This window comes from Myotis daubentonii, chromosome 17, assembly GCF_963259705.1.
Source record: "Myotis daubentonii chromosome 17, mMyoDau2.1, whole genome shotgun sequence".
NCBI classification, from domain to species: domain Eukaryota; kingdom Metazoa; phylum Chordata; class Mammalia; order Chiroptera; family Vespertilionidae; genus Myotis; species Myotis daubentonii.
Window position 1 is genome coordinate 40267077 of NC_081856.1, and position 17324 is coordinate 40284400.

The 17324-nt window shown below is 32.7% G+C and overlaps 1 protein-coding gene across 50 annotated transcripts in view; it reads right to left on the minus strand.

Annotated features, from left to right (window-relative positions):
• The window catches only part of RIMS2 (regulating synaptic membrane exocytosis 2), a 341566-nt gene that overhangs the window by 157957 nt on the left and 166285 nt on the right, over positions 1-17324 (minus strand). For all 50 annotated transcript variants that reach the window (XM_059671962.1, XM_059671979.1, XM_059671970.1 and 47 more), the window contains 6 exons: positions 14353-14483; positions 11068-11239; positions 8877-9030; positions 6356-6424; positions 4627-4783; positions 3035-3151 (listed from right to left, as the gene is read on the minus strand). In XM_059671962.1, the coding sequence (XP_059527945.1) occupies positions 3035-3151; positions 4627-4783; positions 6356-6424; positions 8877-9030; positions 11068-11239; positions 14353-14483 (800 nt within the window). The remainder of the gene's footprint in view (positions 1-3034; positions 3152-4626; positions 4784-6355; positions 6425-8876; positions 9031-11067; positions 11240-14352; positions 14484-17324) is intronic.

Sequence of the window (17324 nt, forward strand, 5' to 3'; positions counted from 1 at the left end):
AGATGAAAGGTGCCCTTTGCAATTCATCATTTCAGCTAATACCCCTGCACTCAAGTCTCTAAATTATTCGTAAAGAACTTACTTTCTTTTCAAAACAAAATATAATTTTGACTAAGGACAAAAGAGTAAGAGGTGCAGGGCACTAAAGATCAAATCAAATTTTGATATATGATTTTTTTATGTTACCTATATATCTCCTTCTTATACCACTTAAGTTTAACCAGATGCTATAAATGAATATCAAATAGCATCATTTCTCCCCCAATAGACAGATGTAAAAGCCATTATCTTCCTGCCTAACCTTCCAACACGCCCCCAAGTCCTTCATCCTTCGTACTGGCTCTTTCGAACGCACATGTGTGTTCTGCCCCTGTATCTCTGTTCTTGTTCTCACCAGGATAAACGTGCTCATTTTTCAAGGTCCACCTCATGTCCTACATTCTCTACATAGCTTTTTAAAAAACATATGAATTTACTGATTTCTTTTTTTCTGCTTAATCAAAAAGCCCATAAAATGTAAATTATTTGAAAGACAAAAGATCCTTTAAACATGCTAAGAGGTAAGGCACATTTTCTGAGTATATACTATGCAACTGGAGGCACAGTGTCATTCAGTAGGCACAACACCCCTGTACAATTGGTACTACTATTATGATTATATAGATGAGGAAATAGAATTCCAAAGAGGTTAATTTCCCCAAAGATACATGGTTAGCAAGTGTAAAAAGCCTAAATTCAAATCCAATACCTTTTGGTTTCAAATACCATGACAAAGTATTCAATAAAACGCTGTCCTAGTCCACTGCATCAACCCTTACTGACAAGAAAGGTTAACACACCATGCAAAATACCTAAATTTACTTATTATTTCAAAGGAAATTTTCTTTTAGACTTTTTAATCAACCATGTGATTGCCCCGATAAAATGCTGTTGATGAATATTCACTGTAAGAGTTCTAGAGTACTCTTACCAATTAAATAATACACAAAAATTACAATGTTTTTACATTCATTCTACTAGAACCCATTTTTTAATATTATGATAGAGTACATGGATAATACTGTAGTTTTGATTCCTTGTGTTAATAAATAATGGTTGCACAGATAACTCAAAAATAATATATTACAAATGGTTTTATAGTCCTACTTGAATGACATTCTATTTTACTTATTTAAAAAAGGATTTAAAACAGCTCATAATTAACAGTAATTATGATCTAGTAATAATATATGGCACTCCAAGAGAGTAATAAAACCACATAGATCAATTTCTTCAAACCTTTGAATTAGTTGAAAATTTTTGCTAAACTAGAAGACTATTAAAGTTATAAAGTAAACAAGAAAAATAACATTTCAATTATGACTATGTCAGGTAATAACCAAGGCTAAGTCAATTTTTTTGCCATTAACATTAGGGCCATTTGCCTTAAAATATTACTAAAATATTATATGTTTGCATGATAGTGACACCTTTTGTGTGTGAGTATAATTCTAGAGGCTAATTTTATTCCATCCTTCTTTGCAAGATTTAGACCATATTGTCTTCAGAGAAAATATCAAGTCCATTTTTAATTATAAGAAGAACTTAACATAAATTTGAAGGATTTCAAGTCATTTCAGACTTTTTTGTCCCCTCATTTCCTTACATTTTCAATAAACAATGAGTTTGAATCACTATATAGTTTCCAGAAATAATCAAACACATTAAAATTTTATTACATGACAAAAGTAATCATTCACACACCCTTATAGGACTCCTTCCAACTCCTAATCATGCCAACATAGTTTATCTTTCATTCACTCTTATTGTACTTATAACCATAACTTTTTATAGGTAGCATACCTATAGTTACACCTAAAGACTTAAAAAACTATGAAAAAGTCAAACAAATAAAAGTAATATACTACACTAACTTTCATTCAACACTGATAAAGACTCTAATTTAATAACTTCTTAATTTCTTCTTAGGTCTCATACTCAAAAGCCAATACTTGCTTTACTCTATTAAAGAAAACATGTGCTAAAAAACAATGAAATTACAAGCATGAATTGAATATATAACCCTGTATGTAGACATAACAAATTTATGGATATTGACAGATACAGCTCATATTAGTTGATTTAAATCCCCCAAGTATTTCTACTAAAATTAGTTTAGGATGCATACAAAAAGACTTCTGAGTTCCCTTGTTATTTTATCACAACATTCATTGAATGGTAAATTACGTTTTCTTTTCTTGTTTCAAACCCATTTGATAGTTTGGGGGAAATATCATAGCATTTTTTATTTTATAAACAACAAACCATGAATTAGAGTTAATCAATTTGCCTAATTAAAAAATGAGTAGTAATTAATGTATGTATTAATTGATTCCAAGTATGTAACATTTAATAGAGCAAATTCAGAGAATTCTTCCAAATACAGCAATCAACAGCATGATTCTTTACAATGCTTAAAAGTTTGCTAAAGCCATGAGGAAGAACCTCTTCATGAATCAGTTTTTGTGTTTCCTAAACAAACCAGACTTATCTCATATATAAAAGTATATAAAAGTATATAAAAGTATATATACTAAGAATATATATACTTTTATATATATATATGTATATAATATATACAAATATATAAAAGTCACATTGATTTCCCTATGAATGTAACAGACTAAAATCTATTGTCTCATGGAAGTATTTTTATAGATAATAATTAAAAGGTAAAAATAATATAACACCTCATTTTCATTATGACTATCATTATAACCTCATGTGCAAATTTACTAACTTACTAATTTGATTTAACGAAGGCCCAGAATTGCAAGAGCAAGATGATTTATTTTTCTTACTAAAGAAACTATTGTGTTTTGTTTTGTTTTAGTTTTTTTTTTTTTTAATGATGTGGGGGTCATAAGAATGAATGTAGGCATTGTGAAGGAAACACAGGGTTTAAGAAATTTCAGAATGAAAACATTAAATAGTAACCCCTTTTTCCTGAAGGCAGCGATTATAATAAGTTAGAAGAGTATTTAATCATATTCACCTGTCTCTGTCTGGAGAATAATGGTCATCCATGACACGATGTCTATCCATTCGGCTAATGGTATTATAATGGCCAGTAGTAGAGCGTGTCCCTCGAAGTCCCTGGTCCACATTCCGACTGAAATAGCAAGATCCATTAAATATGTTAAAATCATAATCATGTACTATACTGACAAATGAGGTTTATTAATAAATACAGTAGAAAAAGACAAACATTACTATCATGTCAAGTCTAAGGTATTTGTTTTGTTTTAACTAATTAGTTGTACCTCTGGCTAATGGTAAAATGTCCACTGGAGGTTGACAGTGAAGTTAGGAGATTAGTTCTAGAACAGAGTTATGACATAAAATCAAAATACTATCGATAAGGATAACGATAGGATTATCAAAGCTATTAATATATGACTCTGAGATCTCTAGTAGTGATATTCAATGATACAAAAATACTGCCAGAAAAATTGATCAGTGTGGAGAAAATGAGTTCAGCATGTTGCTTATAGATAATATATTGCCAGATCCTATTTTAGGGGTAATGATTGTTTTAAAAAACCTAAACTGAAATATTTCTAATTGATCATGATGATGTTTTAAGCTACTATTCTTGGTCTGGATCATCTATTTCCTTTTCATGATAGAATAAGCCTTTTATATAAGCTCCTAATCATATCACTCTATTGAGAAGTTGACCACATTTAAAAATTTACTTTTCAGAAAACTCACTAATTTTAGTTTCACTGACAAACTTAGTTAACTCAACATCTTCAAACATTTTAAACTATGTTTATGAAATTAATATATTACACTTCCTTTTTAATTTCTTCAATGTCTAAACTTAAGTAAACATTTTAAGTACTTAATATCCTTATAAATTAAATAAGTTAAATTTATAAATACAAACCTCAAGTTCTCTTAGATGGTTCATACCATGCATCAAATTAAGATTATGATTAAAAATTCCAAGTCTAAAATTAATTCAATTACTCATTTATAAGAGGAGCTATAATGTTCAAATTTTAAAATTCAAAAGATTTCAAATTTCTTCAATATTCAAGTATATAAGTTGTGAATTATGAACATATTTATTAACGGCAAGCATATTATTTCCATGGCTCTAACTCTATTAAGCCTTTCAGTACTTACCTGGATTGATCAGAGTTTTCCACGAGGCGTAAAACCTGGAGCTACAGATTTACTAAGCCATCCTTCTCTTTAACTCTGCATGATGGCTCCTAATTTTAAAGTACCATCACATGTTTATTTTTTCCTGTTCCTTAAGTTATCAATATCTCTACCATTTATGAGTATAGTAACTTGGTCATAACTACATCTGCTCAATATTGATAAGTGATTTCAAGCTGGATCCTATTTATAATTTTGAACACTTCCAATTAAACAAGATCTGGGTCTTCCAAAGTCATGAAGTAGACTATATTTTATTTTACTCTCATTATGTAGGTTATCCAATAGCATCTTTGTTTTTCCTGAAGTAACTTTTTCCACAAGAATTTATTATCTTTAGAGGTTATTCATGGTATTTTACCATAAGAAGGCTTGTAATACCATCCTACAAATAAAATGTGCATGCTCGCTTACCTTTGTGGAGGAGGGACACTGGGTGACCATGATCTAGTCCTTCCTATAACATCTACTCGGTGAGGAGACCCTGATGGTGAACAGTGGTTGGATGACATTACTTGTTCTGGCACTGATAATGTTGAGCTTTGAAGATCTCGACCATTGTGTCGATAATCTAAAGGTGGAAAGATGAAGATGACAGTTACCTACACACTAAGTCCTTTTGTACTTTCTACTTTACTGAAAAACACAAAATGTTGGTGAAGCTGAAGCCTTTGAATATTGTAAAGGTATAGTATAATACTGAGACATAATACTACTTTGTAAACACTTAAAAAAGAATGACAAATATTCAAATACATTCCTCAACGGATTATTAAATGATTCACTATTATACTCTTTACATAGGCAGAAAGAAAAATGTAGAAACAAGGATGATTTTTCTGATGTTGAAAAATAAGGAACCCAGGGCAAATACTTTGAATTATTCAGGTTTTCTAAACACTATTCAGTAATGGAAAAGAAGAAAAAATATAGACAGTATTAACCCAAGTAATGAAAGATTCCTATAAATTTCTTTTTCAAAAATATACTTCCTTTAACAGAATGGAAAAATAATAAAATGATCATACTTTTGCCATTCTGAAAATAGAAAATGAAAGAATTGAGATATACCAAAAATGGCATCAAGATGAAGAAGCTCAAAACCTGAGGGAAATTTTGTAGGATAAAGAAAACTGGAAAAATCAATTATTAAAGGAATAGAATACAATTGGGGAGAAAATTGTTATTATTCCCAAGCAAGAGACTATGAGAAATATTTTTCAAAGCCATTTTATTAAGGTTTAATTCACAAACCATAAAACATGTAAATTATTTTTGGCAGTTTTAGTAAAATAATATATTGTTCACCCTTAGTTCAAAAATAAAAACTAAAAGATAGCCATGGAATTTTTAAAAAGTAATAGGTAATCTGATAGCGTGGTAACTGATGCAACTCTAACAAAAATTGCCAAACAAAAATTCTTATCAATAATTGATGCAACTATAGCATGTTTTACATGCAATAGAACTCATTTTGTTCAAGGTAAAATTAGTCGTACCCTTGAAATTTGTTAGGTTAATTTACCTTCAAGAAGAAGAGAAACAGTTTTATAATATTAATGAGTACAGTGTGATATGTTTTTTCCCAGAATTTATTTTTTTAAATGGCTACTTACCTAAATTTTAAATCATCCGATAACTTATAATAATGAATTAGCAAATATTTTAAACGATAATGCCATAAGTTCAAAAGTAGCTGCAGCTGATACTTAACCAACACAACAACAATGAAAAAAAAATTCAAAATACTTATTCTAGTATTTGACATATTTGGGTATGTTGGTGATCTCAAAAAGGTTTTCTTCTCTTTCACAGTGTTGGCGCAGTACGTAAAGAAGTTTTAATTATACAATAATTCCTCAAAATTACAGAGAAATCCTTATTATTTAGTGGTTTAAAACAGGAAATTAGTAAGAACTCACTTCTCTAAAATATTTCCACATGAATATTCAATCTAACAATTGGTGCAGGTGTTCCAGCAATAAGAACTAATCAGGAGTTTAAATTACCATAAGGTTCTTTTTGGTGAGATGAGGAGGCAAGTTATTTCTTTCTCATTTTATCAGTCTATCTATCTATCTATTGGTAAATAATGATGAATTTACTCTTCCTTCTTCTTATGAAATATTTCTGAAATTCTTACCTGACACCACACCAATTCCATCGTCACAGTCATAGTCAGAGATTTCACTGTCACTTATTCTCTTTGATCCTACAAAGCAAACAGCAATAATCAAAATTGGTAATTACTAAGGAAAAAATAATAATCTCTCACCAACCTGAAAAATCAATGGAAGGATTTTGAATGGAATTTGAGAATAAGAAATAGAGAGAGAAGGAAAGTCACATGAGTTCACAAACATATTTTTACACGAATTTCATGATGTAGGTATGTTATTCTTGAAATGTGTAAGATAAAGCTCTCAAACAGTTTAAAGCTTAAAATAATATTAAATATCAAATGATGTATGTAAGTGATGTGATATTGATTGACAAAATGTACTGGAGAAAAAGTTAGTCAAAATAGCTAAGTTAAGTCTATTTTAGATGCTTTTAGACCAAGGCACTTGAATTTAGGTAAATTTTAAAACATGAACAACATGTTCTTCCAAAATCATTCACGTGTCTTTTTCTAATAGGACTGTCTAATAAATTAAGTATACCCAATTATTTAATTTCCACACTCATGGAGAGAGAACATAATTTAAGACATCTCAAACATCCCTTTGTAACTATTAGTTTAGCTATTTCTCTATTGCTTTGAGAAGAAAATTTGAAATAAATCATTCACAAACTGACAAATACATCTAAATTGTGAATTGTGTCATGTTTTCTAAGAAATAGGCTAAGACAGAACAGTAAAAGTTATTATGAATCAGGAGCTCCATATATATGTTTTATTGCAAAACAAACCCCTAACAAAATGTTAAAATGTTTATCATGCTTGGCAAAAATTGCATTGATAATGAACTAAATAGAACTTCAATGGCTAAAGCAGATTATCTTCATGTGAATTAGAAAATATATCACATATTTAAACATGTTACATTTTATTTTTAACATATATATTCTCTACATGAGTCTCAGCAATAGGCACACCTGACACGATAGAATCATTCATTAAAACATTTAATAAAAGGAGAAAATATATAATGATAAATAAAAACAGTATTGCTATTTCAAAAAATGACTTGTTTGGTGTACTTACATTTTGTTATTCATTAAATAGGCTAAACTCACTTATCAGAAAATAAATGCTTTCCTGTAGGTTTATAAAACATTGAGATCTCACATTGTCTAAGATGCTTAAAATAGCAATATTTGAACATTCTAGGAATGCCCTCCAATATCAGAAATACCCTACAAACTTTTTTTTCTTGTTTTGCTTGTTACAATCCCTGCCCTCTTAGGACAGGAAGTCTTTGTTGCCAGGAACTGCATTCTTGTTTTTTTCCTCCGAATGGTTAGGTAGAAGAAAAAGATCTGAGATCACGTGGCCTCACTGAATGAATTCACTATTTTCCTTCTAAATTCTTATGTCATTAAACTCTAGACCCAATCAAATCTGAGGCTGTTATAGCTCCAATTGACATGCAAATCAGAATCATCTGATGACATCTCAACAGACTGGGCATATAAGGGCTTATACAATTAGGACATACTTCTAAACAGACTCAGAAGAGAGGAGGGATAACACAGATGAAGCTATTGAGAGATTAAAGAACAGTGTAATGATGATTACTTTAATATGCCAGGTATAATACAGAGCATAAAGATTACATGATTCTAACATTGGTTAAGAATCAGATCTGCCCCTGATATAAGATAATAATGACGCCAGTAAAAAATATCTAGCAGTCTCTATATGTATATGTAATTGCCATCCATGAGAAAGAAATTCAATTGGGTAGAGAATTAAAAGAAATATTGGCCCCAAATCCACACAAATAGCTGAAATCCTGAAAAACTTAATTGTGAAATCATCTCTCTTTTATCCTACACCTAGCATCAGCTTCATTTTGATTTTGTCTCAATAATTTGTTTCCATTCACTCTTCTTTGAAGACTGGTGATGGGCTGAATGAAAGTATAACAGGTATGATGTTTTCTATTTTAAAAACTGAAAGGGTGATAATATTACATTTTACGAAGTAAATAATTATTTGAGAATTTTAAGAGATGAATCTAGTTGATATGAGACAAAGAATGAAGTATCAAATTAAAGAAATCTCTAACTGAACTTTTGCAGTTCAAATGTTATGAAAATAGTTAATATCAAATAATAAATTTATAAATGATTTCTGTCATGTTAAAAAAGAAGATTTTTACCTTAAGATGCTACACAACTGTAACTGAAAGCAATAAAGAATATAAAACAATAAAGACTTAACATCCAAATACACTTTTCAAACTAATGTTTCAGGAAAGTAATGGATAACATTACTCATCAATGAATCAAAAATAACTTTCATTCGGAGTCAGACTATACATACTACACATAGGTATAACCTCATTTTAGTGTATCAAACAATTAAAGGCTTCAATAACAGCTATGAAACCACTGAGATACCTGTTAATACCCATAAAGATATCTTCAAATTCCATGTCATATCTATCATTCAAGATAATTCAATAAAGATATGATAAATTTTACTGAAAACTTACTTTGCAACCTCCGTGTTGGGCTCTCTCCATGGAGCTGCCTTCGTGGCATGTATGGAGAAGGATGGGGAAGTGGGAAGGAAGAGACATCATGGGTCTGAAGTTTGTACCAATGTGGCTCATCATCTAACAATGCTGTTTCTAATTCAATTAAAATCTACAAAGCCAAGAGACAACAAACCGTTATATACCAATAATACAGAAACTCTCTTAAAATATAATAGTAATGCTATTAGATCAAAAGCAAAGTTATTCATATGTTTTCACAATAAATAAGATAAATATAACTTCTTAATTATTTAAAAGTTTTAAATATCTAAGATACTTATATTTATTTCGACTAACCACTTACTAGAGGCTGTTGAATTTGCTATGATAGAAATAACACCTATTATTAAAAGTCTCTAATAATACTAGCGTATTTTATCATTTAAAAAGCAATTTCATTCATTAATTTAGCCTTTTCATAAACTCTAAACGGAGAGAGAAAACCAAATTAGAAGTGTCTAATGGGTACTAAAAACCATGTTATACGTTGCCTACATTTTCTGGGGGTAAAAACAACCTACTAGTTTGGTCTCGTTATTCAACTCTTACAGAAAAGGATATCAAGGCTAAAAAGGGTTTAAAAGAGCTCGTCTCAGCTCACATCAGCTGGTAAGTGAAAGAGGTATAATATGAACCAAATAAAACTCTGTTCAATATATGCTGCTAAAGATTCAATAAGGAACATTTGATTTTTAAAAATGAAACATACTATAATATGCATTTAAAATATAAATGTTTAATAAATTTTAACAGGAAACTAGTTCATAGAAATAAATAAGTCCTTTTATTTTCTTTTAGAGTCAGGTACAAATACGACAGCATTTATGCTTAGGAACATGAGAACTGCTATTTAGTGATAAATCACTATTTAGCTATGGGAGGTAACGAAGCAAAATAGCTAAATTCTTTCATTCTTCCCAAATTTTCCCTAGTCATTTTCAACGTTATAGGCCCTGTATTCCAAATTTTGGCACATACACCTACACTTATTTAATCCTCACAGTAACTCCTAGCATTCCTACTTGGTTGAAGAGGAAACTGAAAGAGAAATAGATTTAATAACTTGCTCAAGGACACAGGCTAGGAGCAGAAGTGCCACAACTGCAAGACCCAGACAGCTGTCCTGACAACTATGTCACCCTTCTTCCTAGCTGGCTTACTACTCTGATTACTTCGCTACTGACATTCCATTTAATATTTCCATAGATTGTTGGTTTTCCCAGGAGGTTACCATTTTATTTACTCAGGAAAACGAATCACGTTGAAAAGTGCTGAAAGCAGGTAACTTAGTGTGTTAATAGCTGATGAACTGCCTCTCATCTTGCCCCTCTCCCATTAATTAATTCTCCACATTGCACTAAAACATTTTTCTCAAGTCCAATGCAATCAAGCCATTCTCTTTTTAAAACCTACCACGGGTTCTCATGACCCACAGGATAAAACCCAAACTTTTTAATGTGACGGGTTAAGGGACACAACCCGGTGCCAGTTTAACCTTCGGGTCTCACTTCTCACCACGTTCCCTTCCAGCTTCAGTGCAGTTGTCAAGGCCCCCTCAACTCTAGTGTCTTGTTATTCCCCCTCCAGAAATTTCACTCCCCTGGACCTTGCTACATTCTGCTTTCTCTGTGGAGCGTTCCTTGGACCACTTTTCCCTCCTGTGCACAGCAAGTATGTACATATCCCTATTGCATTACTCTGTAACAGCATTTGCCATACTATTTTATAATTGCCTATTCACTCATCTGGAGCCCCAGTGGCTTATAAATTCCTTCAAGGAAGTAACATGCTGGATTCACCTTGGAAGCATGAGAGCCTAGCATATTACAGGTATGTTATAAAGCTTAAACACAAACCAGGACAAAATGACTGAACTAAAAGCAGTACGACTGGTTCAGTAAACTAAATTGATATGCACACATTATAAAACAGCAATATATATATTTGTGAAACTTTCATCATTCAACAATGAAACATAAGAATACAATAAGAATAAACATGTAAATATTGTCACAGAGTATTTAGAACCATTGTTTTTTGTGACATCAATAAGTTCTGTCTTAAAGCAGTAGCTAAATTGATTCCATCAAAACATAAATTTTTACTGGCAGTCAAATTAAAGAATATATTAGGGGATGACACATACCTCTCCTAAGAATTCACTTTCTTCCTCTCGAACCCGAGCTTGATCCCAAAGGGTAATCTCCAGCATTCGTTCCCGAAATTCTCTGCGGTGGACTGGAGAATAAATGAATGTTTGGTTCCACTTGGGTTCCAACGTTTTCTTTACAGTTTTCGTTCTTCTTTTGTTTTTATCGCTATGAAAAAATTAGAATATATGAACTTATATAAAACTTTATTTTAAATTTGCTGTACAATTATTAATGTAAAATTCCTCAGGAAAGAGGTCAAGTAAAGTTTTGCCACAAATTTATTAAAAATTGCAAGTGTTGTAATCTTTAAAATTACTATTAACATTTTTAAGTTGTATAGTTACATCACTTATGTGTATTGACTTAATAATAACAACATTTCAATAAGTTTGAAAATTTTCCATGAGATAATTGAATACTTTATCTTTCTCAAAATCTAAATAAGACTACTGAATCTTATTCCTAAGTTTTTTTTTAACATATTGCCCAATTGGAAACCTTCCAAATGCTAATTAACCAAAAACTCTTCATATACTATTCACTTAAACTGCCAGAGTCTCAATTGACCAAAAACTCTAGTAAATTGTGATGTGCACCACTTCACTGTGATAGTTTTCTCTCACTCTAGTCCTTCTAAAATTTTAACTAATATTTTAAAGCATCTACTTATATTCCATCCATTAAAGAATGAATTATGAAACTCTGTCAAGAGACAAAGTTCCTTCCATGAAAAACAGTAAGAAAGCATTTATTTAGTGGGAGACTTGCTATCTAATTCAAGAATGGTCTATACCAGGGGTGGGCAAACTTTTTGACTCAAGGGCCACAATGGGTTCTTAAACTGGACCGGAGGGCTGGAACAAAAGCATGGATGGAGTGTTTGTGTGAACTAATATAAATTCAAAGTAAACATCAACACTAATAAAAGAGAAAAATGGTAATTGGCGTACGAGCTACCCTTTTCATTGGCTAATCAGGGCTATATGCAAATTAACTGCCAACTAAGATTGGCAGTTAACTGCCAACAAGATGGCGGTTAATTTGCATATGTAGGCACAATGCAGGGAGGCGAAAGGGAAAGCAGGAAGAAGCCCCCTGCCACTGACAGTGATCGGAAACCCAGGGGGGAGCTAAGAGCTGGGGGGCAGGGCAAAGGCGGCCCTGGGGCCGCCTTTGCCCTGCCCCCGAGCCATGATTGGAGAATCAGGTGCCTTTGCCGCCCTGGCCAGTGATAGCAGGAAGTAGGGGTGGAGCCAGCGATGGGAGCTGGGCACGGTCGAAGCTGGCAGTCCCGGGAGCTAGGGGTCCCTTGCCTGGGCCTAAAGCAAAGCCCACGATCGTGGGGCCGCTGCAGCTGCGGGTCCCCGCTGCCCGGGCCGGACGCCTAGGCCAGAGGCGTCAGGCCTGGGCAAGGGGCCGATCCTGCGATCGGAGGGTGATGGGGGTCAACGCCTGAGGGCTCCCAGTATGTGAGAGGGGGCAGGCTGGGCTGAGGGACACTCCCCCCCCCCCCCCCACACACACACCCAGTGCACGAATTTCGTGCACCGGGCCCCTAGTCATTACATAAAAGGGTACGGTCTTTTTTTTTTAGTTTTATTCATTTTAAATGGGCCGAATGCGGCCTGCGGGTAGTTTGCCCACGGCTGGTCTATACTGCGATCTGAAAGGGAATAGAAGCAGCAGCCTTGACTTCCTCCTAAGGAGTGAAGAAAGCTCTCAAAGAATGGCTATTTCAGAAGGGATTTCTTCTGTACTGGGTGGGAGGGAGACTAGATAATCTCTGAAATTCTTTGCAAACCCGGCAGATATGATTACAATTTAATAAGGCAAACTGAAGTTTAACCTAGATTTAACACTCTCGTCATGGATGTCCTCTTCCTCCATCGCAGTTCAAAGGGTCTCCCCGTCCAAAAGACAACCTAAGTTGTTAGAGAACAGCTATCCTCAAGCAAACTTTGTAAAATAAAGTGAGATAGCAAATAACTTCTGACAATTTTAGAAATTGTCCCCCCCCCTTGAGGGGGGGTATTACAGGGAGTATTCCAATGTAAAGAATACTTTCTGTGAAATTTCTATGACAACTTTCACTTCAAAATGTGTATCACAGCCCTGGCTGGTTTGGCTCATTGGATAGAGCATCAGCCTGCAGACTGAAGGGTCCAGGTTCAATTTCGGCCAAGGGCACATGCTTCAGTTGCAGGCTTGATCCCCAGTAGGGGGCGTGCAAGAGGCAGCCAATCAATGATTCTCTCTCATCATTGATGTTTCTCTCTCTCCCTTTCCCTTCCTCTATAAAATCAATAAAGTATACTTTTTAAAGAAAAAAATGTGTATCATAAAATGTAAGACCTTTCTTATTTCATCCTTTTCATCTTTTTCTCGGCTGAAATTGTTCTTCAGAGGGTGCTCTGGCACCCAACTCAGCCTGGATGACCTAAACTAAGTAAATGAGGGCCGCAAAGTGTAGAAACACATTTAATAAGATCACACTGTGCCCAGTCATTTCCAACCGGAGAGAAAGGAGCAGACCTTGAGAACAGCCTGCCCTGACAGCAGGACGCAGAACAGACGCGGGAGGATCACTGGGGCATTTACTGTTTTCTTTTTCCATGATGTTATTGAATAATCTCTCTTATTGCTCATGTGCCTGAAATTGACGGTGATTAGCAGATAATTTTTGATAAGTTTTTTCTTCAATCCTAATTATTTAAATCAGGGTAGAACATCATTTATGTTGATTAGCAAGGACACACACATGATGACACTTGAAGAAGCTGATTCTGGGCCAAATGGTAAATTTCCTTGATTACATGGGGTGATGAAATAAAAATTACACTCATTAATTTTACAAAATTTAAATAAATAGTATCTTTGCAAGAGAAGATAGAAATCATAGAGGAATACGATGAGTAGTACCTTTTAGAACCATTTCTAGCGTTTGCCTCTGCAGTGTGTTGAAAATACAATTTATTTAAAGGAGGCAAATTTTTAGTAATTTTGATAAACAAAAACATATTATTTAAGAAATAGTCCACACAACCAGAAATAAATACGCAATAAAATAATATATATTATAGACATTTGATATAAATTTTAAAAACAATCCCAAAGTATTTATTGTCACTATTTTGAATCCTAAGAATGATTATGCTTATGTTAAACTTCGTAAGTATCTGAAAGGTATGATAAAAGTAAATGATACAGAATAAAAACACTCATTGCTATTAACATTTCTCACTTACTTTCAAAAACATTTTTTTATTTCCTATCCCTACCTTCTGTCGGGAAGAAAGTAAATTTTAACGTAAGGATTCCTTGGCCTCCCATCTTCCCTGGACGGGAGATCCTTTGCTCCCAAGATTGTAACTATGAGTTGGTGACCGACCTTGTCAAACCATAGTTTTATCTGAAAAGCAAAAATATTCATTGATCAGCTCAAACATTTACTACCTTCACATAATTTTTATGTCCCCATCTTCATTCACCACATTCTCTTACATTAATACTGGCAGAGAATATAAATTTCACTCAGTAAATTGCATTTAGTCAAAATAAAGGGGTATGCTTTAATAACTTCACTGAATAGAGGAATTAATCCAAATATGTCGGCGTGATTCATAAATTACTTGGAATTTTCTTATGCTAATTTGATTGCTTATTAACATGCACATAATAAATATACTACCTTAACTAAGGACTTTCTATGCAATGATTGCTGAGTTTTATCTTTTATGCAAGAATCGCTGTAGTTCATTTTGGCTCCCCTACAATAGTGAGCTCAAATCAATGCTCAAAATGAACTGGATAGTAACTTGTTTATATGGCATTCATAGGGAATGTTTAAGCACATGTTTTATGTAATTCCACAGCAGAAGACATTTCAAGGATTATAATCACCAGTAAATTACTAGTAGCTTTAGTCAATAGACTCCTTACGTTTGTATTTAAAACTATAATAAAGTCATGTCTTTAAATTTTTCTTCGACATAAAGTCTCTTTTTGTTTGTGATGTAAATGTAGCACATTCTTAGGAAATAAGAGTAGATTTTTTAATTTGAGATGTGGAAATGTGAATAATTTCCCTATGCCTTAATTAGGAATTGGAACTTCAGATCCAGCTGCAGAATTAATTTGATGTTAACTATTGTCACCTCCCACACACGTACCTCACACTCCCACACCTAGCTAGCTGATTCTACTGTGTGAAGATCTATAACTGTGGCTCTGACCCACAAATTGGTTTAGAACTCAACTGATACTATCTTGAAATTGATATTGAATCAAAAATTTTAAATTTGGGAATAAAATATATTTATAGAATCTGTATTTTACAGTTTATATATATTTTATGGTATATATATATGTTAATTATTGAATTTTTCCTTTCACCTGAATATGCATTTTGCAGTCATTTACAAAACTTAAATATACACATCTAATGTCAGTCCTTCCTTCTCTTCTCTAAAGTGGACAGTCAGGTCTGGGCCAAGCTAACAGGGCTTGTTGACTCCCTCACTTTGTATTTTAGGGACTGAGAAGCTGCGCAGGGAAGAGGAAGACAGATGGCCCAGAAGAGTATATAAAATTATTTATATGTTTTCCTTTCTTTGTCAAATAGAATCAGCCCTCTTATAGAACTACAGAAGAAATATTTAAATTTTTAAAATTGTAATTACTACTCTCTTAGTTGTGTTAAGTCCTTGTTTAATGCAGGTATTATCTTGCTGCTGTGTTATAAAAATTTTTCATAACAGAACTGTTCCGTTTAAACAGACCAGCTAATCTGTGGTTCACAAACCTCCTGCATCAGGGTTATCTGGTTTATTTGTGAAGAAGCTAAAAATTCCTGTGGCCCACCTCTCACCTAGTGAATCAGAATAGGGTCCAGGAATTACCATTTTAACAAAGTCCTCCAATTCCCACGGACATTACAGTTTGAGAACCATGGCCTTAGATTATGGGATCAACCTGAAAGAAAAGCCTCTAACATTTGAATGGAGAAAAAAGTTCACATATTTGCTTGCCTAACAATATCAGAACATAGATACAGATGAGGGTAAGTGGGGGAAAGACTAAGTTGTTCTGGAAAAAGACATGAAGGGAAAACAAAGCAAAAAGGTAAATGAGTGTCTTGTGTATGACATGAACAGATGTCTGCAGATAGCATGCATCATGGTTCCTCTAAAATGTGTGATCAAAACCAGATTAATTTCTGATATTTTCTATTGTCTATAGAAATAAAAAAAGCCAATTGCTTTATTTTTCTATGATATTAAAAATTCAATATTAGACACCTTAAGGAGAAAAAAACACTAAAAAGCTAAAAAAAAAATTTCCAATAAACTTTACACTTAAGAAACAAAGAAACAATGATGATTATTAGACTAAGCTCATTTCTGTGAGTTTATTTTTAAAGGATTGAGGCTAAGCACTTGAAGCCATCACCACAGGCAATACTTTCACTCCTTTGAAATCATTAAAGCTAAACATCTGATATATATATTTCGAATGTCTGATAAAGAGTATTCTTTTTCGATTTTCTTATGCCATGGAAAATAATAGCACTTTTTAGTAATATTCATTTTTATACAAATATTAGGCATATAACTTTCATATTTTTATACTATGTAAGAACTTATTGAATTAAACGTTACAAGTATATAAATGTTTAAATATATAGATATGAAACAGGCACATTTTAATTTTAATGATTTTTTATCAAAATTACACTTTTTAATAAACTCTCTTAAACTGGGCATTTGATCAATAGCTCCAATTTTCATTTTATATTACAGGACTTGCACTGAGGTTTTTAATATATATCCAGTTCACATTATCAAAATATAATCATTTTATTAGCTAGATTATTTTATCTCATTTTGAAATTCTTTATCTGTGCTTTTTAAATGAATGGTGAGTATATCTGTTGATTCTCCAAAACATAACAAATGTATTTCACAAGTCTAAATATGACATATGTCTTTATATTTACTTCATTTTCATTAATAAAACTCTTGGTATTATTCTAATTATTTTAACATAATTATCATTCCAGCTTAACCATGTAACCATTTTTAAACTTCCTAAGCAGAACCTGAGTAGCACAAGTAAATATTTTATACTATATAATATTAACTAGAACAATTTTAATTTTAAATATTTAAACTAAATTGGTATTACTCAAAACCAGCAATAACAATAAAAAAAATACATGCAGCAAAGCAAGGGAAGCATACTAGTAATACTA